Genomic DNA, 24,639 nt, shown 5'->3' with positions numbered 1-24,639 from the left:
GGGGGGGGGAGGGGGCGGAGTGCGCTGCCAGAGAGACCCAGCGCCCAGCACCGTGAGGACGCTGTGGCTGGGGGGCGGAGCCCCGGCCGAGCTCTTGCGGGAGGGGGGGGGAGGGTCCCAAACTCTGACCCAAGAGCCAGAGCCAGCCATCAAAGGTGCCGCATATCCTCACAAGACGGGGAAATGGCATGGCAGCAAAAATTCTGGCCATCCTACTTTTTGGTGTGAAAATGGTCTTTCCTTTATTAAATTATTAGTTATTAAATTACATTGATAGTAGAGTGTATTTAGCATTTTGAGATGCCTAACAAAGTAAAAACAGAGTAATCTCGGGGCGCCTGGGTGGCTCAGTCAGTTAAGGGTCCGGCTTCGGCTCAGGTCAGATATCACCGTTCGTGGGTTCGAGCCCGCATCAGGCTCTGTGCTGACTGCTAGCTCAGAGCCTGGAGCCTGTTTCCGATTCTGTATCTCCCTCTCTCTGACCCTCCCCTGCTCACACTGTCTCTCAAAAAAAAAAAAAAAAGAAATAAATAAATAAAACAGAGTAATCTCTTGGATCTCATCCTGTTTTTTTCCTTAATTTTCCTGGTCTGGCTCTAAAAACCTGGTAAGCACAAACCTAAGCCCCCATTTTTCTTTCTTTTTAAATTTTTAATGTTTATTTTATTTTTTTTTTGAGAGAGAGGAAGAGACAGACCACAAGCGGGGAGGAGGAGAGAGAAAGACACAAAATCTGAAGCAGGTTTCAGGCTCTGAGCTGTCAGCACAGAGACCGATGCGGGGTTTGAACCCACGAACTGTGAGATCATGACCTGAGCTGAAGTTGGATGCTCAACCGACTGAGCCACCCAGGCGCCCCATAAACCCCCCTTTTTCATTTTCTTTTCTGTTCCTTTTAAAATAAAAAGCTATGGGGGCATGTAGGTGGCTCAGTAGGTTGAGCGTCTGACTCTTGTTTTCAGCTCAGGTCATGATCCCAGGGTCATGGGGATGGAGCCCTGCTTGGGATTCTCAGGATTCTCCTCTCTCTCTCTCTCTCTCTCTCTCTCTCTCTCTCTCTCTCCTTTTCTCTCTGCGCCTCCCCCACTCTCATGCTCTCTCTCTCAAAATATAAAAATAAACAAAATAAAAAGCTATGTATTTTTCATTAGAAAAGTAACATAACATTATAATTTTGAAAAATAGTTTAAAAAAGGCAAAAAAGGGTTTTCCTGATACCCTAACACAACCACAACTTCATTTTGTGATATTCCCTTGAAGTCACACAGATATAAATAAAACTACCATCATGTATGTATAAATGGTGATAATTATTTACATACAATTATATATCTTGCTTTATCAAGTAACATCATCTCCTAAGCATCCGCCTTGTCTACAGTCATCAGAAGGATTATTCTGGGCCCCTGGGGGCTCAGTCAGTTAAGCATCTCACTTTGGCTCAGGGCAGGATCTCATAGTTCGTGGGTTCGAGTCTCACGTTGGGCTCTGTGCTGACAGCTCAGAGCTTGGGATTTGCTTCAGATTCTGTCTCCCTCTCTCTCTGCTTCTCCCTCACTTGCACTGTCTCTCTCAAAAATAAGTAAATGTTAAAAAAATAAAGAATATGTCCTATTCCATGTTGTGATATCTGTGTGATCAGACATTTGTATTGATTCCAGTGTATGTAACAGAAACAGCCTCACCATGAACATACTCAGCAAGATGTTCCCTGTTATGGATTTCCCATGGCAGAGTCAAAGTTATAAATAGTCTAAAAATTCTCCATACCGCTCTCCAGGCGGCCTTCTGAAGGGGTTGGACCACTTTACCCTCCGTGAGCACCATTAAGAAAGTCCGTTTCATTGCCCAGCCACCGGCATCAGGCATGTAAGGAATCGGTTTGCTTTGACTGACAAAAATGGGATCGCATTGTTGGCTAATTCTACGTTGTTTTTTTTTTTATTACAAAGTTGTTCCTTTGCCCCCTTTTTGCTCGTAGGTGACTTTTCCCCTACAACTATTTACATCTTTATATACTCAAATTCGTCCTTTGTCATTTCTTCTCTGTTTTGTTTTATAGCTTATGTACTTTGAGGGGGAGACAGAGCACCGCAAGCGAAGGAGGGGTAGAGAGAGAGGGAGACGGAATCCCGAGCAGGCTCCGCCCTGTCAGCACAGAACCCGATGCGGGGCTCGAACTCAGGAACCGAGAGATCATGACCTGAGGTCACGAGTCCGATGTGCAACCGACTGAGCCACCCAGGTGCCCCTCTTCTCCGGTTGGGTAAATATCTAATTCCGCCTCATGCTTCTCACCTGCCATGCCCCTAACGCAGTGATGACGAGGCCATGTGAGGCCCAGGGAGGCTCAGTGACCTCAACTCAGTGGCTGGTACAACCCCGGGCTACCTCCCTACCTAGGTGACAACGGTTTCGCCCCTGCTGTCCTCAAGCCGGTGTTCTCCCTCACCAAGTACAAGCACCACTGTCTTGTGAGCATCAGAATCCTCCCCCACCAGCAAGGAACCTCAGGGACAGGGCCTCAGCCCAGGCCTGTGCTGGGAACAGCATACGGAACAGACTTTCTCACACTGCTTCTTAAGGAGCTGCTGCCGTCCTCTGTGTAATATCTTTGAATCCCTTCAGGCCACCCTCAGATTTTAAGGAGTCAACATGATCTCCTTCTGTAAGGATCATTTTTTACTCATCACTTTCCACTGGATAAGTCCCAGAAGCAGACTCTGCCTTTCACAAAGGAATCGGAGCTGTTTAGTGTTAGAAAACACTCACACACAAACACACAAGATATTAAAGCAACAACATTGAGAGGATAATGGTAAATGAAGCAGAGGTCATCAGGACTGACAATGAGACTGATCATTACATTTAACTCTGAGCTTCCTGGAAGCCAAAACGAAAAGGGAAACACGACAGGCTACCTAACTCTCCTTATCTGACAATAAAAACTTACCAGTTTTTCAAGGAAGACAACCTTGTTTTCCGAACTAATCCATTTAAAGAAATTCATCAAACGAATCAAGAGACATTAAACAATAGCAAGATCTGCAACACAGAGATTTTTTTAATGTGGCTTTTTCTTGTTCCAATCGCACACACACAAAAAGGCAACATGTTTTTTGTGGGTTTTGGCAATAGACGACCTGAATTACTGTTAGCCGTCAAGTAAGTCAACACCCTTTACAGAATGTTAGATTTACAGACGGGGGATAAAAGGGTCGGCATTACGAAACTGAAATCCTGGAACTTAATTTCTCAGCTAGCGCACCATGTATGATACTGAGCCTCAGCTCTGGGCAGACACTGAAAATCCTCATCAAAGGAAAGAACAATGTTTTCGAGGATCCAAATTTTGATCTCAGGGACTCACAGTCAAGGGAGGATTTCCTGTGGTGAGGGTTTGATCCTAGAGGAGAGGCTGGGGTGGAGTGTGACTAAGGACAGTTCCACTCAGGCTCCGTCCATTTCCTAGACGACCGGAAGCTGTCCCAACCCTCATGGGGTCTTGATCTGATTCTGTTTGGGCTCAGAGCTCTCAAGATGGCCCAGATGGCCCAGTGCTGCCCCAGGAGCTCCCAGGCTGGCCCAGTGTCCGCTGGCTGTCCCCGGGCAAGGCCTGTCTCCAGCACGCCCTGGTGCTTGCTGGGTCCAGCTCAGCTTCACTAGGGGCAACATACCCGGTGCATCTTTAAAATGATGGGATTTACACAAGATTGGTCAGAAAGATGCCACGTGCAGGGAGAGGTGCCCAGCGGGTCAGGGAATCACAGGGCTGTCCCAGGGGAAGGTCCCAGCCCTGTTCCACGGGGCCTGGCACCTCAGTTCAGGTTTAGCTTAGTTATACCTGGCCCTGACCCGGGAGAGGCAGACTAACCCCAGGTACAAATTGCCTTAACTTATTCCATGTTAAGTGTTCGACGTGTCTGCTTCTTAAAATGAGAGCTAGAACCTTGTCATTGAACATAATATATTTTGAAGACACAGACTTCAGGTCTCTGGGATGGAGACAGACACGGCGTTCTCTTGCCATCTTGTGGCCACCTTGAATACTGCAGCCTCAGGTTTTCAAGGCCCTTCAGCCCCTACAGGTTTCTGTCCTGCTGGGGACCTGCACACCCCAGACACTGGCCTGAACATCCTCAGAGGACGTGACTTTAGGTCCATCTGCTCAGAGCCAATGAGACCATCCCCAGGTTTGGGCCCCCGTGCCTTTTTCCGGCCATGACTTTGTAATCCTTTCCCACCCCTGGCAGCCCTGGGCATCGCCCTGGTTCTCCAGACCAGGCAGCCTTGGCCCCGAGTGAGCACCACCCTGGACGGTCCCTGGGGCCCTGTGCTTCCCACTGACCACACAGAGCGGCCGCTGAGGGCTCTCTGTGGTGTTGCTTTAACCTCGCTGGGCCCTCACCCGCCCTGTTATTCAACTCTGATTCTCCCAACCGCAGTCCCCACCACCCACTGGCCCTGCAGCCCGAGGCTGGCTCCCTGCGGGCAGTGCCCTCCCCCTTCTCTGTCCTCTCCTGTCTTGTCAGGGCAAACGCCCGGCTGGTTCACCACAGACCCAGCGGGGACCTCTCTCTATAGGTTGGCACCCCCCGCCCTTTAGCTCTTGTATGAAGAACAAAACTCCAGACTAAACCCAAGTGCCCCCCGCCACCCCAGCTCTGTCACTTTGAGCTTCCTTCTGTTTTGGTCTGAACATCTCTAGAGTGCAGTTTCTCACTGTTTTTTTTTCAGCCCATGTGCCTAGCCTAGCACTCAGAGACCAAGGATGGTTCCAAAGAGGGCCTGTCCTGTCTTCTCTGACTTGCTGATGACATATCACACTGTAGGGGACAGTCCATAACACAGGTGACTTTCGGTGTGATGATCCTCAGTGGTGTGGAGGACCTGCAGTGTGGGTCATAACACACAGGTGACATCCCCTCAGTGTGGGGACCCTCTAGGGTGAGGGCTGCACATCCTTCCCTGCCTAACCTGTTCTCTTGCCCCTTTTGCTCTGGGTCTCAGGGACAGGAGCCCTCCACACACAGCCTGGCACACAGAGGTGCCCAGGAATGCTGGGTGAATGAACACAGGACAGGAGGAAGGAACCAGTTTCGATGCTATTGTACGTCCCGTTCTCCTGGTTGTGTTTTTTAATTTCTTCCTACTTTTTTTTTTTTTAAAGTTTGTTGATTTGAGAGAGAGAGCACAAGGCAGGGAGGGGCAGAGAGAGGCAGAGACAGAAAGAATTCCAAGCAGGCTCTGCACCATGAGCACAAAGCCTGATGCGGGGCTTGAACTCACAAACTGTGAGACCATGACCTGAGCCGAGATCAAGAGTCGGACGCCTAACCATCTGTGCCACCCAGGTGCCCCTCTACTCTTACCTTTGTATCTGCGTTCTTATTTTTGGTATTCTTTTTTCTCTCCACTAAAAACATAACTGCCATGCTGCAGTCACTTAATTTTTTTAAATAACAAAAGAATTGCAATTATGAATTCCTTCTAAGTACAATCGGGGACACCTCCAATTTTTACCAATGCACTTGGAAGAAGCATTCTTCGTTTCCAAACTGAATAGTGATGCGTGACAATTTTGTAAGTCCCAAATATCTGTGGTAATTTGGTGAGAGGTTATACAGTTAGGTTCTGCTCATGTGACACTGAGCTTAGGGAACAGGCAAATGCAATGGTTACTTCTCTATAGTTATAGGCATTTTCCTTTACTGACTCTATGGATTATTGGCATAATATCACCTCCTGTCCTACAGTTTAATTCCTGGTATTTAAAAATTTCCCCTTTAAATTACATGGACTTTCTGTCTTCCTATGTTTTGCTTTACTATCATCTCCTGTAACAATTCCAGTTACAATGTATTCCCATCCATGTTTTTCTGATTAGAAATGTTGTCATTGTAGAAAATTCGGGAAGAAAGGGAAAACCAGAGAAAAAGAATCACACACAATCCCCGTGACTATCAGCATTTTGTCATCTTCTCATTTTCTTCTCTGCAAACTTTTTATATAGCCAGATGGTAGGCAAAACTTAGTAATTTCTATTCCATTATTATTTTTAACTTCACGGTATAATATTTATAAATGTTTATATTTATAAAAAACATTTCAAAGATATTTTTAGTGGCTACATAAGATTTTATCCTGTGGCATAACTATTAATTACCTCTCTATTGTTCGACATCTAAATTGTCTTGCTTTGCAATTATAAATAAACCTCAACGCACACTTTTGTGCTTAAAGCATTTTCTGAATTTTGGATTTTCTTTCTTTCATCTATTTAGAGTACACAGCACTTTTCTTGCTCTGTGAGAGGCTATGGAGACCCAAAGATCTCACGATGACCTTCAGTTGAGTCCAGAGGAAGGAGGCAAGAGACTCTTTGACAGATCACAGGTTTAGCAGAATTAGACATTCCTTCATTATGTCCGAAAGGACAGTCCTGATTTGCACCCTCTCCAGAATAAAATTTCACATCACTCACACCTGCAGTGGGGAATTTATTTTTTTTTATGTGTTTGAAATGCTTGTTCTTTGTCTCTGTGTCTGAATGCCTTCCCATCCAAGACTAGGGCGGGGATAAACCCAGGGCCAAGCTGTGGGACCCGGGCTGGCCTGGGGCGGGAACGTGCCTACGGAAGCAGGTGCACAAAATCTGAAAACAGGGTCAGTACTGAAAGAGGAACACCATCCATCAGATCCAGGGTGCACAGGAGACCCTAGTAGTGGAGGTTGAGGACAGAGGCCAACAGGTAAGAATCCAAGGGCACCGGGTCTCAGCCTGCACATTGGGAACACCAGGCGAAGGCTCTGGCACCAAGATTTTTACAACAACCCACCCCAGCCCTCAGGTGATCCTCTAGAAGTCAGGGAGAAGAGCTGCCGCCCGGGGGCGGGAGGGTGGGAGGGGAACAGAATGCTGTCTGCCTGGCTGGCCTTCCCTCCCTTCTTCCCCAGACTCTGGTGGATCCAGCTGGTTCTGGTAAAGTGGCCAAGTGCTTATCTGCGTTTTCTTTTAAAAATAGTTTCATTCTGGGCGCCTGGGTGGCTCAGTCCATGGAGCGTCTGACTTCAGCGCAGGTCACGATCTCACAGTTCGTGGATTCGAACCCCGCGTCGGGCTCTGTGCTGACAGCTCGGAGTGTGGAGCCTGCCTCAGATTCTGTGTCTCCCTCTCTCTCTGCCCCTCCCCTGCCTGTGCACTCATGCTCTCTCTCTCTCACTAAATAAATATTAAAAAAATAATTTCATTCTGGACTCTTCTAGCAATACCTTGGTTTTGTGGTTTTCAGTCTCTGCAGGTTTACAATCTGAGCCCTCGGGCTCCTCCTCCTTCCGTGGGAGCATCTATGCAGGGAGCCGAGTTATTCTTCAGACTGGGCGCTGGCCCTTTGCAGCCTAAGTAAACACCCCTAACACTTGCTGCATGTTGGGCCCTGCGGGAGGCCACAGGGCCCCAAGGGTCTCAAAGACCTCAGGAGACTGCAGTCCGGGCCTTTTACAGGCTTCTCCGAGGAGCCCACGTGCCTTCTTCCCTGTTTCTTTTCTCTTCATTTCCCTGGAGATTAGTGTTGCTCTTTGTCATGGCTGAAGGTCTCTTTGTTTCAGACAATTTTCTGGCTTCTCCATGGGATTTCCTTTGCCACTTCCCCACCTCCTCCCCCAAAGAGCCCTGAATAGTCACCCTCTGCCCTTTAACCGAGTGGACAGCTTGGTGCCTGCATCCCAAGTGGTGGGCATTTCCACCCTGAGCATTGGTCGCTGGGCCCCTTCCACCAGACTCCTCTGTCCCACAGTCGGGGCAGCCCTGGGCGCGAGGGGCAGAGTCCAGCCCCGGAAGCGTCTTCAGTGGGAAACGCTCAGCTCCGGCCCTGAGTTCTCTGCAGAGCTGCTGGAGCTGGGCCAGGGGGACCCGTATTTCCAGGCCAACGTTAGCGGAACTCAGGGCTGGCAGGGGTGCAGCCTGGGCTGAGGCAGGGGTACAGCCTGGGCCGGCAGGGGTGCAGCCTGTGTCAGCAGGAAGACGTGACTGTTTGCTGCTGTGTGACAGCCCGCAGGCTGCAGATGCTGATGGTGACAGTTTCTCTCTTGCAGTGACGAGTCATGGTGAGACGCTGGTTATAGCCACACCATCTTCTCGTAGGTGCAGAACTGGCTGTGTGGGGTTTTGTTCTTCCTTTCTCAAAGCGAGGAGCAAACAGTCACTTTATGCCACGAAAACAGGGCATAAACCCTGGAAACACTGTCCCTGCAGCTCTCTCTTTCGAGAAGCTTCCAGAGGGGTCGTCTTCAAGCCCACACCCAGCTGCCCCAGCTTCCAGCCCCTTCCAGAAGGAGATGGGCATCTTTGCAAGGAGCAGCCAAGGCAAACACTGCAGAAAAGTTAACACGGGCCCAGGGCCAACTCGGTGGACCAAAGACCAGCGGCCATGAGACCTAGGGCTTTACCCCGGGAGGTACCCAGGCCTCCCCACTGGGCAGGACTCTTCAGCCCTGGGGATGGGAAAGGCCAGGGGGAGGCCCTGAAGCTGCATGGGGACCAAGGCACAGGGTTTCAATTAAGGCACCAACATGGACGGAAAGCCCTGAGACGCCGTCCCTTCGCGACGCCCCAGACCCAGCCAAGAGCGATAAATAGCATCAATACTGCAAAGGCCCCCGCTGTGAGGGAGGCGCGTGGCTCTAACTAAAAGGGAACATCGGTCCCAGGTGCTGTCATGCTCCCCCAGCACAGGTGGAGGCTGTCGCCCCCCAGACCGCCCACGCCCAGAGGCGAACACATCTGTGCTAAGAGCAGAGTCGTGGTCCTCTGTCCCCTACACATGCCACCTCTTCTCCCTTCTCCACTCCCCTTCCTGGAGCTGGAGGGGGAGGCAGGCTGTTACGGGCCGAACCGTGTCCCCTCCAAATTCACAGGCTGATGTCTTAACTGCCAGTGCCTCAGAATGTGACTGTATTTGGAGATGAGGTTTTTAAAGACCCAATCCGCTATGACTGGGTTCCTTCTAGGAAGGAGAGACTGGGACACAGAGGCACCAGAGAAAAGATCATGCGAGGACACGAGAAGGCAGCCATCCACAGCCAAGCAGAGAGACCTCATAAAAAACAGGGCCTGTCGATACCTCGATCTTGGCATTCTGGCCTCCAGAACTGTGTGGAAATAAACTTCCGTTACATAAGCTGCGCCTGCGTCTGTGGCATTTTCTACATCAGCCTTAGGAAACTCGTACAACCGAGGAGGAAGGGGTCAGTCCCCACCTCCCACTACCTTAGGCCCTTGGAAGCTCACGTTTCTCTGCCTTTAGGAAACTCAAAGGTTTGTTCAAAACAGCATCCCAAATTTCCCCAGAATTGAGGATTTGAGAGAAACAAAACTAATGTCCAACGAATGCCAGAGACACTCACCTATGGATGGTTTGCGTCATGTTCTAAATACAAGACAGGTTGGGGAGCCTCTGTGGGTGCCTCCACTTTGAGAAGCCCCAAGTCACGGAGATGCAACCAACCCTGTAATCTCAGATACTGTCCCGTCGGCAGGGACTCCAACAGGGAGGGAAAGAGCCGGGGCTTTCTCTCCCCTGAGCAGGGAGGGCACTCACGGCTCGGTGGTGACCCCAAAACAGAATTGAACCATAAAGTGCTATCTTTCCTTGAAAAGATCCGGGAGGGACTGGGGTGCCAAGTGAGGCGGAGTCACCATGGGGGGACCCCCACACCTTCTCCTGGCGTCCGGGGGCCACCACACACCCAGCCAGCCTCCAAGCTCCCTTACCTTCCCGCCTCCTGGCTGGTGCTTCAGGTTTTCGGTGGAGCCGATCTTGGATCTGACATTCTTCAGGTCTGGCATCGGGACGGGGGCCGTCTGCAGGCGGCTCTTGGCTGAAGACGGTGACTTGGGTGGAGTGCGGACTACGGCCACCTTCTTGGGCTCCCGGGTGGGCGGGGTTGGCAGGGATGGGGTGCGGGAGCGGCTGCCGGGGGTGCCCGGGGAGCCGGGGCTGCTGTAGCCACTGCGATCCCCAGATTTCCCAGATTCACCTGGAGAGAGAGGGGTGGGTGAGCCCAGTGCTAGGGGTGGGGGCTGCCTGCCCTGAGAGCCCACTCCCGGACTCAGACCGGTTCAGCAGGTGGGAACAAGGCCAGAAGCTCAGCTAACCCAGCAGGAGGCTGCCCTTGCTCTCATTTCTAGAGAAATGTCTCTCCCTCTGGGCCTCGTTGCTTAGGGACAGAGACTCCCTGTTTCCCAGAGAAGCAGCAGAATGGTCACCAAGGACCACCCAGTAGTCTTCCGCAAGGACCATCTCTGCCTCACAGCCCTGGAGTCAAGAGATAGATTCCAACACGCTGTGTGGTCTCCGACACGTCACGTTCCGTCTCGGGGCTCACGTCACGGAGAGGATTAGGATGCCGCAGTGAGGGGCGCCAGGCACGATGCATGCAGATGTGCTTTGTAAAACTGGTGCAATTCTGCGTGCCTTTTCCCTGAAGAGTGGCACAGTGACAGGACCAGGGGGCTGCCCATGTCTGGATCTATTAGACCCTTTGGCCACTGGGTGACTTCTAAGCTGTTCAGCAAGATCAAGGCCTCTATCCCAGCAGGCCCCTGTGCACCTTCCCTGACAGTACACCTGCTTCGTGTCCACCTGTCCCTAGCTCTCCGGACAAGCCAAGCCACCTCGTGCCACCATGCCCTGCACCCCCCCCACAACTCCCTCCACCCACTGCACCCATGCACGGTGATCTGTCACCTTTGCAAACAACGTCCAGGAAGGCTGCTGGGACTGTTCTTTGCCCAACAGACTCAGTCCCGGCCCCTCGCAGCCTCCACCCTGCACTTCCCAGGCCCCCACCCTCTCTGCAGACACTGTTCCATCTGTCCCGTGAAGCAGTGTTTCTGCAAGTGTGGCCCAGAGGCCCCTGCGTCACAGTGTCCAGAGCCTCGAGTCAGGAAAGAGACCCGTAAGATGCAGATTCCTGGGCCTGTCCGGACCTGGCATGACCCAGCCTCTTGGGCTAAGGGGTCTGCACTCCAGGGCCTTCCCAAGTCCCCTGGGGGATTCCTTTTCTTTGTTTTAATGTTTATTTTTGAGAGAGAGAGAGAAAGAGAGTCCCACACTCACAGGGGAGGGGCAGAGAGAGAGAGAGGGAGAGCAGAATCCAAAGCAGCCTCCAGGCTCTGAGCTGTCAGCACAGAGCCCCACATGGGGCTTGGACTTATGAACCGCGAGCTCATGACCTGAGCCGCCCACTCGGGGGTTCTTGCACACAGTGGAGGCTGAGAGCCACGGGGCCAGATGCTGAGTCTGCGTGAGGGCCTGGCTCCCCTCAGCTCTGGGGGTGGCTGAGCTCTACTGCTGCCTCCAAGCCTCCCAGGTCCCCCGGCCCCAGGAACCATCTGTTCCAAACAGGGAGCTGTAGGCTCCGACCTGGAGAAGGTGGCTCTTGTTCGGAAGGGTCCTGCGGCAGCAAAAAAAAATGACTTCTCTTGTCAAGAGAAGAGCCACCCCGACTTTTTTGTTTGAATTTCCACACCTGTTGGATGTTCCTAACGTCATCAAGCTCTGTGGCAACAGGGAAAATGAAGCTTCCCCCCCCCTTTCCCACGAAGGGAAACAACAGACGTGGCCTCCGCTCCAGGTTCAGCCCCCCCTTCCCTGCCCTTGGCCCTCCACCCCCTGCCCCTGCCTCCAGGCACACAGGCTGACCACCGGGCTTGGTGCTGGCTACAAATCCTTTCTGCGCCATGTTATTGCAGACTGACCTTGGGCCAGCCACTCAGCCTCCTGGGCCTGTATCCTCTGGAAAATGGGGAGCGCCGTCACAGCCCACAGCGCTGATCTGAAGGCTGGATGTGGTAACGGCCCAGGGATGAGGTTTAATCCACGTGTGTTTAATAAATGCCCACAGGGATGTCACACCTAAGCCTTGCTCCAAGCTCCCAGCACCCACACACAGCTGGGGACGCATGCCCCCTGCCCCCACCAAAGCCTCAGCTGGAGGAAAGGAGAACACACAGGACCAGAAAGGTCCACGGACAGACAACATCTGCATTAGCCACACAAGGAGCAGGAATTCTGACAGTTCTGAGATCAGGTTCAACATGTGAAACCCACGTTTCAGAAGCAGGTCCTCTCTGCTCTGGAAACCTAAAGCTAGCAAATAGCCACACATGGAAAGCAAAGTGCCCCATGCGGCAAAGCGGCCTCAGAATTACCTCGCTCAGATTTTGCCCCTGCAGGGGGTGGTTTTCTCTGCGCTTGCTTGGTTGCTTAAAAAGAAAAATCCACAGAAAGCCTCATTATAATCAAGTTTAAACGGGGCCTCAGCAAGCTTTTCATGCCACGGGCGCTAGCCATGTCCAGCCGGCCAAACGGCAGAGGCGAGGCGGGGAGGGAATGTGTTCAGGAAGCAGGGGCTGGGGGGCGGGGGGTGTCCCAGCCGGCAGGAAACAGGTCAAGGTGGCCGGCAGGGGAGATCTGTGCACCTGCAAGCTGCCACCCAAAAGCAGGTAAGATCCAAAGAGAAAGGCATGATCTCATTCCCAGCCGGGACTCCAGCTTAAGGCCAAGAAAAGCAGGATCAAAATCATTTATAAAATCTAATCACAATTCTGTGAATTACCCTTATTAGCATATGAATTATATCCAAGGAGAAACCAACCAGTGGGCGTTAATGAGCAAAGGGTAGGCACCACCCCAGGGCAAAGTAGGCAAACACCACAGCAAACACACACACACCCAGGGCTCGGAGCTCCCTGCGTGGGCCAGCGCAGGGCAGAGAGACCACTGACCAGTCCACTGTACAACATCCACAGGCCCCTGAGCAGCACCCCAAGGCCAACACAGGCCGGAAGTCCCCCCTTGCCGGGGACAGACCCCTGGGGGCCGTGGGGGGGGGGGGCTCAGCCTCGCTGTCTCCTATCCCCCAAAGAAGACAATTCTACTCTGTAGAGCACCACTGGGAGCAGAATCGCTCGACTGGAGCCTGCCCGGTACCCAAAACTAACTGGGTTTTACTCACATGGGCACAGAAGATTGGACGCAGCAGGGGGTGCAAGTAAGGTCCTGCCGAAGGGCACATTTCAAACTTGCAGGGGCCACACCCAGTGTGAGGTATCCAGAGCCACATGTCTCACTTGGGGGCTGAAAAATACCTCCAGGGGCCCGGGACTTTGGGTTTAGAGAACCTCTGAGAAGCTCCTTTCCTGACGCTTGTTTTTTTGTTTTTTTAAATGTTTACTTATTTTTGAGAGACAGAATGTGGGCAGGGGAAGGGCAAAGAGAGAAGGACACACAGAATCTGAAACAGGCTCCAGGCCTTGAGCTGTCAGCACAGAGCCCGACGCGGGGCTCAAACCCACAAACCATGAGATTATTACCTGAGCGAAGGCTTCACCGACTGAGCCACCCAGGCGCCCCTCCTGCCACTTGTTAATCACACGGCTGCATTCCCCTCTTGTTTCAAGTGAGCTGCTTAGATTTATTCATGCAAATTCTTAGTGCCTAGATTTCTTCATTGATCAAAAGCGGGGATTCAATGATCCACCTCGGAAAATTGTCAAAAAGATTACAAAGAACATGAGCGCCCGGTGGTTAGTGAGCTGCAGGTGCCCGTCAGCTACCCGAGAGACTAATTGTCAGGGGCCTTCAGAGATGAGGACGGCACAGACCGACAGCCGCCCCTGACCTCGAGTCCAGAGAACCTTCTTACCCGGTGGGGTCTTTGGGGAGGGCGTGGTTTTCGCCGGAATCCTGGTGGCATTGGCCTGGCCTTTCTGGCCTGGAGGGGCCGCTCCCCGGGGTGTGGCGATCTTCGTTCCCGGTTTACCGTCCGCCCCCTGTAAACCGAAGCACGCACAGTGGTTTTTACAGCTGGGGAAGGTTACTGTCGCCCAGAGTCCATGCCAGTCCCACTCAACGCCTGGATTCAAAGTGAGGCTAAGATTCAAAACGACCTTTTGCCTGCTAGGATGCGACAAATGTCTTCTACAGTCTCATGGGTTTGTCGTAAACCAACCCACAGCCGCACCCAACACCAAGCGCCCTGACTACCATTTTCTCCTAGAGGAACTGTTTACAAGAGGTACCAGCATGACCTGCGAGAATGTGTTCTATAAAAAACACAACAGAGCTTAGAGTGAGGATCAAGCTCTTCATCCACCCAGGGCCCATCACGGGCAGGACACTCCTATATGGACAGCCGTTTTCTGATTCTCTGGATGGATTTATCTGACTGATGCTGGGTGGTTTCACCAGAGAGCCTTGGAGACGCTGATGAACTTGACCGCGAGTGCTAACAGAGCTAGGTCATTCTTTTGTTCTCTCCCAAACAACACTAAGGTCTCAATGACTCCTGAGTGCGCTAAGAGCCTTTGGTGGGTTGAACATCAATGCCAATAAGCTAACGGGCCAAAGGTTGAGAGACCCCACCCCCCACCCCACAGTCTGCTGATTGGGGGCAGTTACTGGGTTTGACCTTGACATATAACACAAACTCAAAAAAGAAACTGACATTCACCAAAGACCACAGATGGTTCAGCGGAGCAGTGACCTTGTATCCAACCCCAATGAGGGCAATCTGGAGACTCTCTCAGTTGCCAAAAGGCGGGATTTTCAATTCAGGGTCCCATAGGGTGCTGTGGGGGCCGCTGTGAGGGACTAACGGGAGCTGAGAAAAATGGTGCCATTACCCCTTTCCTGTTCCAACCCGACTTGTCCTTGCTCTACATGGTGCTGCCAGGGTAAGAGTTTATCGGGAGGAAGGTCTTGGTGGCTAAAAACAACACACATTTGAAAACCATACAAGAGCAGCCTGATTTCTTTTCAAAGGTGGTTTCCTTACCTTGACTTTCATCTCCTTTGCTCCAGAACTGCCAGTTCGGGGTGTGACAGAAGAGACGTGTTTAGGAGAGGAAGATGGCTCTGGGCACACGGCAGGGCTGGAGGGTTTGATCAAAGGGTCTGAGCTACCAGGAGTGGGGCGTTTGGGGCTAAGGCAAGGCCTATTTGTCAGGGTTTTAGCAGAGGAAGGTGTGGATGTCTTAAACATAAACATAAATAAAATCAAAATAAAAGTCAGCACATGGGGGAGAGGAACAAACTGAAAAAGGACAGAAACTAAAAATAAACAAGGCAGGTAACGGTTTAAAGCAGTGATCTCCAAACTGTCTGGGTCACGTGCCCTTATCCACCCTTCTCACCCCTACGAACAGAACGTGGCCATGCCCCCTAATGTCCTTGTACTTATTTGTCAGTTAAATACATACGCTACGATGCCAACATAGGATGTACATTAGCAAACTTATGTATGACAGAACTTTCAAATGAGAAGAGAAAAAAAAAGAACAGACCCTCTAGAATGTTCTTTAGCCCATTGGATCTTCTTGGGCTGCCCCCCACTACCTCTACCACTTTGGAGACCACTGGTTTAAAGGTGTTTCACGTCTACAGAGTTAATGGAGATTGCCACAGTGTATGGTTCTTAAGATGTTTGTCAAGAAAACATCCCCAATGTGTCACGGATCAGAAGGGCCTCACTTGGGACTAAATTCCAGGTGAGGAGCTCATGCTGGTCTGCTAGCCCTTGGCCACCTCCTGCCACACTGAGAGGATCATACTTGCTAAAATCATGATGTGCCTACTCCAAGTCTTCAAGATTCTGCTTCATATCTCAGTTACACACGCACACACTTTCTGATTAACGTCTCAAATAAAACTTAACACTCTCTGGTGAATCCTCCTTTGGCCAGCGTCACTCTTGAACACACTCTGCCTAAGGATACAGCCTGGGTGAGGGGGTGGCTAACAGACCAAGAATCCGTGGAGGGCACGACCTCACGGACGGAGCTGCACCTTGGAGGAGAGGGAAACTGATGGACGATGGCCTGTCCTAACTGGCTCTGGGGAGCGCTGACATGGCCCTTGTGGAGGAGGTGAGCGGGGAGGAGGAGGGGGGTCACACCTTCAGGCAGAAAACCCAGAGGCCTAGTCCAGAGGTGTTTCAGAGCGGAAGTCAGAACTACCAAGCAGGGTCCTGACCACGGACTTCATTAGGCTTCTTGGGTTTGTTTCCACATTGACCTTGGACATCCTCCCCCCAAAATGGCTGAGGCCCTCTGTGCCAACCAGCCATGGTGAGGAGGAGGGCCGAAGGGGTGGGGAGAGGTGTGAGGGGAGGGACACAGGCTGGAGTCCTGGAGCCGGTGACAAGAAAAGTTGGGGGTGGGCACTCCTTCTCCAGCTGCACAAGCCCCGCTTCTGCACAGTGCTCCCCTCCTGGCTAAGGTTCCCGAAAGAACTGACCCCTCGCTGTCCAAGGCGGGGATGTGGTACCCAAGTGTGCAAACGAGTGAAGAAAGGAGTGCATGCACACATGAGGCTGGAGTCCCCTAATGTGCATCACGCATCTAGGGCAAGCCTCCCAGGTCCCTGCGGGCCCCTCAGCTGCCTCACCGGGGTCTTGTGATGCCAAACCCTGCCTGCCTTCCTACAGGGCAGCAAGACACATGCCACCCAACGCCTGGGGCTACATCTGCATCTGAGGACCCCATCAGGGCTCTGGGACAGGTTAAGACCCAGAAGTTTCAGGCAGAATTTATACTGGAAATTGTAGATGCCTTTAAGAAAAACAGTTCTTCGTCTAGGGCCACAGTGGGATTTTCCAGGGGAAATATTACTGTGCAGCGACAGGAGAATTTTTCAGGATACAAAGTCATTAAGGGAGGAAACTACAATCAACAGGAAGCACCAAGAAGGCCGGCATGGCCGCGGACCCGCTTCTGGTGGGAGCAGCCACTTCCTTCACGGTTCCTTGGGTTGGTTTCTGAAGACCGACCAAAACTTATGTCAAACTGGCCTCTTGGCAAGATTTCAAGATGGCGTCTACTGTACCACGTGTCCACTTAGCATTTAGGGTGTGTCTCAGGTTTCCCTCCTCAACTATCCTTCCCAGCGTCCGTCAGCCCCTCCCGGAGCCCCGCGGCAACCAACCCATCTCCTTAGAGTTCTCAGAGCACGCATCATTTCCTCGTGCTTCTGGGCTTTGCTGCGCTGTTCCCAGTCCTCAGAATGCTGCTCCCACCTCTGCCTCAGCAACCCTCCTTCACACTTCCTTCGTGGCTTGCCTCATGGTCCTCTTTTCTCAGGCTTTTCCAGAACCTTCCACCTTAGGTGAGAGGTCACTTCCTTGATCCCTCCACCACCTGAGTAAATGATATTGTCTATACATCTTAAATGTGTGTGTGTGTGTGCACATAGATGTTTGCTGATCCTAGATCTGCAATGGGAAGTGTAAGATGTGCAAAATTCAAACTTAACCGCAGAAAATTCAAATGTATCTTCGTTTACTGCGAACATCTCATTTCAACTCTTCTAATGACGTTGCAGTTAAGAGCACTCATTCATTAACCTGCTGACCGCCCTTCCCTGGCAGAAGCATCAAAATGGATAAATGCTGGAACTTGAAAAGTTTGCATAAAAACACAAAGCACTTCTAATGACAGTCACCCTTCAGTGGCAGACGCTCTGCACACGTTACATATACAAATTAATTCAGACAAGCATGGCTTCCTGATAAACCGGACGTTGGTGGAGGCTCACGGCTTCATCAGCTTACCTTGGCTTTTTTGTCATCGGCTCCGGTCCCGTCTTTGCCTTTACTGACCATGCGAGCTGATAAGATATAAAATGAGAATGTAAGTGACACCCATTTGCACAGCTCCCAGAACGAGCTGGATGGACATAGTTACCGCTGATTTCTCGGGATCAGTGCAATGTGTTTTGTTCAGTTGGGCTTGGTGGAAATCCAGTTGATTTTCTTTGTCTCTCGTGATTAGTATCAAGACAGCACACTGGGGTCATTGCTTGGAGCAGGCTGGCCGAGGGTGGGGACATGCAGAGGGGGCACGGTGAGAACTTGTTTCAGGCACACGTGGGCACCGGGGCCACGGGGATCGGAGACGTTGCGGATCCCATTTCTCACAGGCTCCCTTCCTGTCGCGGCCAGGGTCAGCCTCACCCAGCAGGGACCACCTCCTGGCCAAGGAGGGGCATTTGGAGGCCCCAGGGCCACAGATGGGGAAGGTCAGCTATGCTCCGACCTTCTGTAGGACCCTCACCACTCATGCTGTCACCAAACAGGGTGAGTGGTCTGCCCCGAGCCTGCCCCTCACTAATGGGGGCCCCTGTCACCAGCCCCCACTGCCCTCTGACAAGCCCATTCCATGCCAGCCCGGGAGGGTCTTCCCGCCACCCATGGGCCTTCCCCAGGGGGAACCAATCCTTGCCATGTCCCCAAATTAGCTACAAACTACTGCCAAACATCTTAACAGATCATCTCTGGAGTTGAGACCCAAACCACTGACGGCTTGCGTGTGTGGAAGCCTTGGTGAAGCCACATCTGCCAGCATCGTCTCTACCCCATCCTTTCCCGCTATTGACATCCTTTGTAGAAAATTGATTCTAGATTTTCATCTTTGGTTTCAATATCATATTCCCCTTGCCAGAAGGTCAGTGGGTCTCTTGCAGCTTCACAGTGGCTGCTGGAGCCTGGATTCTAGAGTGCCGGAATTGATGATCTAGCCTGGAGATTTGCACAAGGTACTATGCAGCAGAACCACAGGGACAGGTTGAAAAAGCACAGATTCCTGGGCCCACCCAAGACTCTGTAAGCTTAAGGTGGGGCCTAGGAATATGCATTTTAATGAGGACCCCAGGTGGACCAGATTCACATCTTTTATCCAAATCAACCATCGCCACCACGTCACAACAAAAGCAGCTGCTAGCCGAGCACTTCCCAACTTGGGTGCTACCAAACAGGTCCTCTTCCAGGAGATGTTAGCAGGTGGGATCACACTAATTTGGGAATTCCATACTCTGTATCTTTCTCAGAGGGTCATAATGTGCGTTAGAATATTAAAGGTTCTGACACGTCCTGCTGCAGGAAACCTTGCTTCACCTTGCTTAGCCTGTTTTTCCCAAACGAATTGGACCATGGAACTCTTTTGCCCCTCGATACATCTGTCAACAACCAGTGTTCACCAAACACCATTTCAGGAAATTCTGTTATAATCTGCCACATCACAGTTATTTGTCCCCTACTATTTGGAATTTAGGATATTTTAAAATAGGATATACGATTTTTCTTTTTTTTTTTTTGGTCTTCAATTTTAATACAGGTTCCTTTATCTACAACATTTCTAAGTTCTCTTAACAAGTAAAATCTAATAAAAGTGTAACAGAGGTTTACAATGGATGGCTCAAGTAACACTCATTTATGGGCCTTCAAATAATTCCAGATGCTAGAGGTCCTCAGTGTATGAATGTGCCCGACGTTGGCCCTGAGGGCTCCTCTGGCTTCCTCATCTTCCTGACAGGACGCAGAGACCCCAACATGGGGAACCCCCCTCCCTTTCTAGCACCTGAAAGGCTGCTGTGGTCGAGTGGGCTGAGGCTGAGGCCCTGTAATGCCAGCACAGGGTCCCCGGGCTCCGCCGAGGGAGGAGGAGAAGATTCCGGACAGGAATGTTTTGTTTCTGCTCATTGTCTCCCCTGCCACAAGGTAGGGCGGGTAGGGGTGGGGGCCGTTGGGGAGAAGGCTCAGCATGGGCTCTCGGCTACCCCAAATCCTCACACGTGTCACCTGCTGCATGTGATGTGTTCTCCACGGATGAGCAGCACAGGAAGGCTCAAGGCCTCTGTGTCTCTGGGCTCAGAGAACCTTCTGGAAGGCGCTGTGCTGACCAGGGTAGAGTATAACTTGTACAGCAGACCCACCTGGATTGTGAACGTGGCTTTGTCACCTACTGCTTGGTGACCTTCAGCGAGTTACTTTCTTCCCTCTCTGAGCCTCAGTTTCCTCGTTTGCAAAGTGGGGCTAATTTTGCCCCCTTGGGAGGGTTGGGAGGGTTCTAGACAACCAATGGAGGGCACATAAGTGAAACGGCTGTGACCTGCCCTGTGAGGGGGGCACACCAACCGGCTGTGGGCTGGTGGACCGCTGCAAGTACTTCAAGCGGCCAGAGAAACGAATGGGGCGGAAAGCACCGGGCAGGGGGTGGTGGCATGCAGAATGGCGGGCAAGCGTGAGGGCAGCGCGTGCTACCAGCGCCTGAGAGGCAGGAGGAGGCCGCGGGAAGGTGCGCAGCAGTGCCCGGCTGGTCGGTAGAGCGGTTATCCCTGGGAACCTTGGAAGCAGCAGGACTCAAGGGAGGGCTGGAAGCTCGGTGGCAGTGCCCGCAGCCTGGGTGGCACACGAGGTCGCTGAGAAGGAACGAAGGAGCTCAAGACACAGACCTTTGAGTTGAGGAACCCGGCTGACGGGCTTCCCGGGCAGAACAGCTGCAGGCTGCCTTTCGGATGGTTCTGGAAGGTCAGACTTTTTTGTGTACTCTCCCTCAGAAGGGCCCTGGGGCTCTTCTTGCTCCTCTCCAGGGCGCCCTGGGAGTGCAGGCCCTTCCAAATCCACCTCTGAACGTGCCTGCTCCTTTTGCACGTTGGCTTTGATTTCCACGTGGAAGGTGAACTCAGGGGACGTGTCCTGCCCTTCCGCCGTGGGCCCGGCACTGGGCCCGGGGGGCTCTGAGGCCTGGATCTCTGTGGAAACTTTGGAGAGGAAATCGACAGGGAGGCGGATGGCACCCTCAGCTGGGAACCCGGGGAAGCCAGCGGCTCCTCTGGAAACTGTCTGGGGGGGTGGCCCGCCTCGGGTTGGGGAGCTCTGCAGACCTGCGGCGACAGGGGAGGGAGGGGAGTCCTGGGGCGAGGACTCGTCCACGTCACGGTCTTCATCGACATCCTTGCCCCCCCGCCTCTCTTTGTCATGGTCGCCCTTCGGAGGTGGCCCCTCCTGGCGCAGATCTCCCAAAAGCTTGTGCTCCAGCAGCTCCACGTCATGGTGACTTCCCTCCGTGTCCTCTGGTTCTGTCCCTGAAGGCTGCTGTGTGGCCTCCCTTGGGCCATTGGGCAGGATGGGGGCCCCGGGCACGTAGGACACGTGCTGGCGCGGCAGACCTGGGGTGCCCGGGTCGGCGGCCTCACCTCTATGGTGCCCTGGCTCCCCAAGGATGAGCTCCTGCACGACCTTGACACTCCCAGGCTCCGTCTGGAGATATCCAGGGGAGGTGGGCTTCGGCAAGGCCGGATCCCCCTTGACCCCATCCCCGGGCTTTGGTCCCCACGCCTGGTGGGGCTCCTGAGGGCCTCCTGTTGGAGAAGGCAGCTGGCAGATGGGATGATGCTGGGAACGGTGGGAGACTGCCAGGCCAGGGGCCTCTGGGTGTCTCTCCCCCACAGGCAGCACGGAGACCCCGGAAGTTTCTCTGCTGTGATCGAGCTGATCCTGAGAGCTAAGCACATTGGCCAGGGGCCTCTCAGGGACCTCCCTTTGCTGGCTGGAAATTCTCAGCTCCTCTGGGTTTGAAGAGGCAGCGGTGGCAAAAGGTTGGCAAGAATGCATTAATTGTTTACGAGAGGGAACACACTCTTGAAATAAGACAAGGACATGTAAACAGCACCACAGGCCAACTACCAAAGAAAGTGGAATGCGTGCTCCGGGCTTAACTCTGCGGTCTTCCTTTGCTCAGAATGAAAGCTCTATTGGCTTCCCTAACACCGACACTGCATGAGCACCTCCCCTCTCTGGGCCTCAGTTTTCTCATCTGCAATATGGGTGCTGGACCTGGTGAGCTCTGCGGCCCTGTCTGCACCAGCGTTATTCCTCTCTCACCGGCTCTGGGTGGGCTCGGAGGACGTCAGCACGCCCAGGGCTGCCGGCCCCACCATGGGTCTGCCTTGTGCGGAATCCAACTGGCTACAGAAGCGTCTCCTTCTCTCCAGGGACACTAAGCTTCCTGAAGATTCTGGCCTCTAGAGATAGGACCTGGCTTGGGTACCCCGAGGATCCCTTTTCTCTCCCTCTCTCTTTGTTTCCCCTTTTTGCAAATGAAACCAGCAGGGCTGGGGATAAACCAACAAGCCTCAAGTCCCACGCTCTGATAGATCTGGAAAATCCAAAATTATCATTAGCAGGAACCATAAGTTTCCTATAAACAGAAGCACAGTTCAGATTCATCTAGCTTGTGGGTCAAGGGCGGGCCTTTCGCAGAAGGTGAAGCAGACCACTGTGGCCGTAAAGGGTCCTGCATGGCAAAGGCATCACCAGCCCAGCAGCCCACCGCATTCTCCTGGTCACACACTTCACCCTTCCTGGCTCATCCGTGCGGTGTTCACATGAGCCCTCCTTAAAGAACCTGATCGTGTATTAAGGACAGAGAGTCATGCTCTTTGGTACTCCTAATAAACATCCTTCATTGTTTCTTAATTCCCACCCTTTAAACCTTCCATCTAGTTCCAGAAGGACAACCCACAAATTCCACAGCTCTCCTCTAAACAAAACCTAGCACCCCAGAGATTCAGGGGATTGGAAGAGCTGAGGGCAGGGAGGTGGAGAACACATGCGTGCACACAGGCCTGTGCCTGTCAGCTCGCTTCCACCCCACCCCTACACCAGCGCCTCGTGATCTCGGTCTCATTCATTGCCTGTTCCTGGCATCAACCACGGTGCTTGCCATATAGCGATGATCAATAACGGAATCCTGCCTGGTGAACTGCTGTCAGGAAAATATGCTCATTTCTGCTTTCTGCAGGGTCTGCAGGCACCTTACTGGGACCGTTGGTCAGTCTCTGGGAAGAAGAGCTCAAATGACAGAGATGCAGGGACCAGACAACCTGAGGAGTTGCCCCCAAACGTAAATAGTAAACCCTCCTTGAAAAGTTACCAATATTTGATTGTATAGTGTGTGCATATTGACTGAACCTATCATCATGCAACTATATTTCTGGAGGAAGAAGCAAGGCTGGGAGGATATTCTGTTCAGTTCCTAGAACCTAGAATACTGTGAAGTGCTCACTAAGTAATAAACACAGCTATACAGGTGAACAGCATCTGGGCAAACAGTGCGAAGGCCTCAGGACTCTGGATACACTCTCTCCCCACATCCCTCTCAGGAGGCCCGGTCATGACACAGGAGAAAGGTCTACCCCTCCGTGTGCCAGGACATGGGTAAGGCCTTCCCACTTTGCAGGGCCATCCTGAAATGTCTTTGTCTGGCAGGTGTTCATGAACATGGGCTACCAGAGGCTTTCTTTCTGCAGCAGAAACTGCAAGAAGAAGATGTAATAAGTATGTTTTTTGTTAGATGGCTCTTTCTATGTCTGAAAATTGACAGCCCTTTGGCAAATAAAGTGTGTTCATGGACACGAGCATGTCTGATTGTCACAAGGCTTCACTGGAGGGAACAGGGCTCAACAATTTGGATCAGCAGAGTCCTAATCAAGTTCTCCTTAGGAACAGAGGCAAAAACCTAATATTTTCAAGATCTGGTGCCAGCTTCCCACTGCAAAGTCTACCTGGTGGTCATCTTTATAGCTACATGATTCTAGGCCACTGATGGAAAAATATGTAAAAATTGAGCGAGCACAGGGGTGCCTGGGTGGCTCAGTTAAGCATCCCACTTCAGCTCAGGTCATGATCTTGCAGTTTGCGGGTTTGAGCCCCATGTCAGGCTCTGTGCTGGACAGCTCAGAGCCTGGAGCCTGCTTTGGATTCTGTGTGTGTCTCTCTCTCAAAAATAAACAAACATTTAATAAATAAAAAACATTGAGTGAGCATGAAAACAAAGTTTCCACAAGACACGTTGGCCTGATCTTTTCATTGCATGGAGTAAGTTGCAGGGACATGAAGACCTGGCCTGTAATAAATATTTGTAGAAAAAACTCAAATCCCCTTCTTTCTATGGAACCAAATGATCATTTCCAGCAGTTATAAAAGCCTTTAATTTTCCTGAAGGTTGAAAATCATGATTTGAAAGAAACAGGTGGCAGGATTCTATTCTAGTTAATTATTGCACAGCCTGGGATTCCCCCTTACACTGATTATCACTTCTAATATATTTGAAGCCCTCTGAGCCTAAGAATGAAAGCGCGCCTCTCCATGCCGTGTGAGTTGAGGCTAGCCCATCATTGGCAATGCCCATCAAGGGCAATGACGCCTCTGACAGAGGCAATGCATAGTTAGTCTTCAAAATACCCTCAATAAAGGGGCACCTGGGTAGCTCAGTCAGTTAAGCATTCAACTCACAGCTCATGGGTTTGAGCCCCGCATCAGGCTCTGTGCTGACAGCTCAGATTCTGGAGCCAGTCAGAGCCCAGAGCCTGCTTCACATTCTGTCTCTGTCTCTCTCTGCTCCTCCCTTGCTCATGCTCTGTCTGTCTGTCTCTCTCTCTAAAAAAAATAAACATTAAAAAAATAAAAATAAAAAAATACCTTCAATGAAACACTTCTTTGGGCCCAGAGTGGCCCAAGTGGCAGCACTAGATGTTGGATAAATCCTGTATCACTTTCTGGAGGGAAAAAACAGCATCTTTCTAGCTCTTTTGCAGTCTAGAAAGTTCCACATGATACAATAGACTCTCCAGTCCATTGATGCAGCAGGCGACAGAAAATGAACCTGGCGCCATGTTATATCAGAGGTCTCTGTTTCCTGAGATAAGGAATCTTTAAGATTTATAAAATTAAGTTCTTAAAACATTTGGGCTAAATGATTACAGAAAGTTGATTTTCCTTGAACACAGCAGTTTTGGT

At 51.7% G+C, this 24,639-nt stretch overlaps 1 protein-coding gene across 3 annotated transcripts in view; it reads right to left on the bottom strand.

Moving 5' to 3' along the window:
- The window catches only part of MAPT (microtubule associated protein tau), a 94,237-nt gene that overhangs the window by 9,489 nt on the left and 60,109 nt on the right, over positions 1–24,639 (bottom strand). For 2 of the 3 annotated variants that reach the window (XM_029927739.1, XM_029927740.1), the window contains exons 4-6: positions 17,614–17,669; positions 13,711–13,837; positions 9,773–10,038 (exon numbers count right to left, since the gene is read on the bottom strand). In XM_029927739.1, the coding sequence (XP_029783599.1) occupies positions 9,773–10,038; positions 13,711–13,837; positions 17,614–17,669 (449 nt within the window). Of the gene's footprint in view, positions 1–9,772; positions 10,039–13,710; positions 13,838–14,841; positions 15,040–17,613; positions 17,670–20,291; positions 21,124–24,639 lie in introns of all 3 variants that reach the window. The other variant, XM_029927741.1, reaches the window with a different exon arrangement.

This window comes from Suricata suricatta, chromosome 17, assembly GCF_006229205.1.
Source record: "Suricata suricatta isolate VVHF042 chromosome 17, meerkat_22Aug2017_6uvM2_HiC, whole genome shotgun sequence".
NCBI classification, from domain to species: Eukaryota; Metazoa; Chordata; class Mammalia; order Carnivora; family Herpestidae; genus Suricata; species Suricata suricatta.
This window is presented reverse-complemented; position numbering and strand designations above follow the sequence as displayed.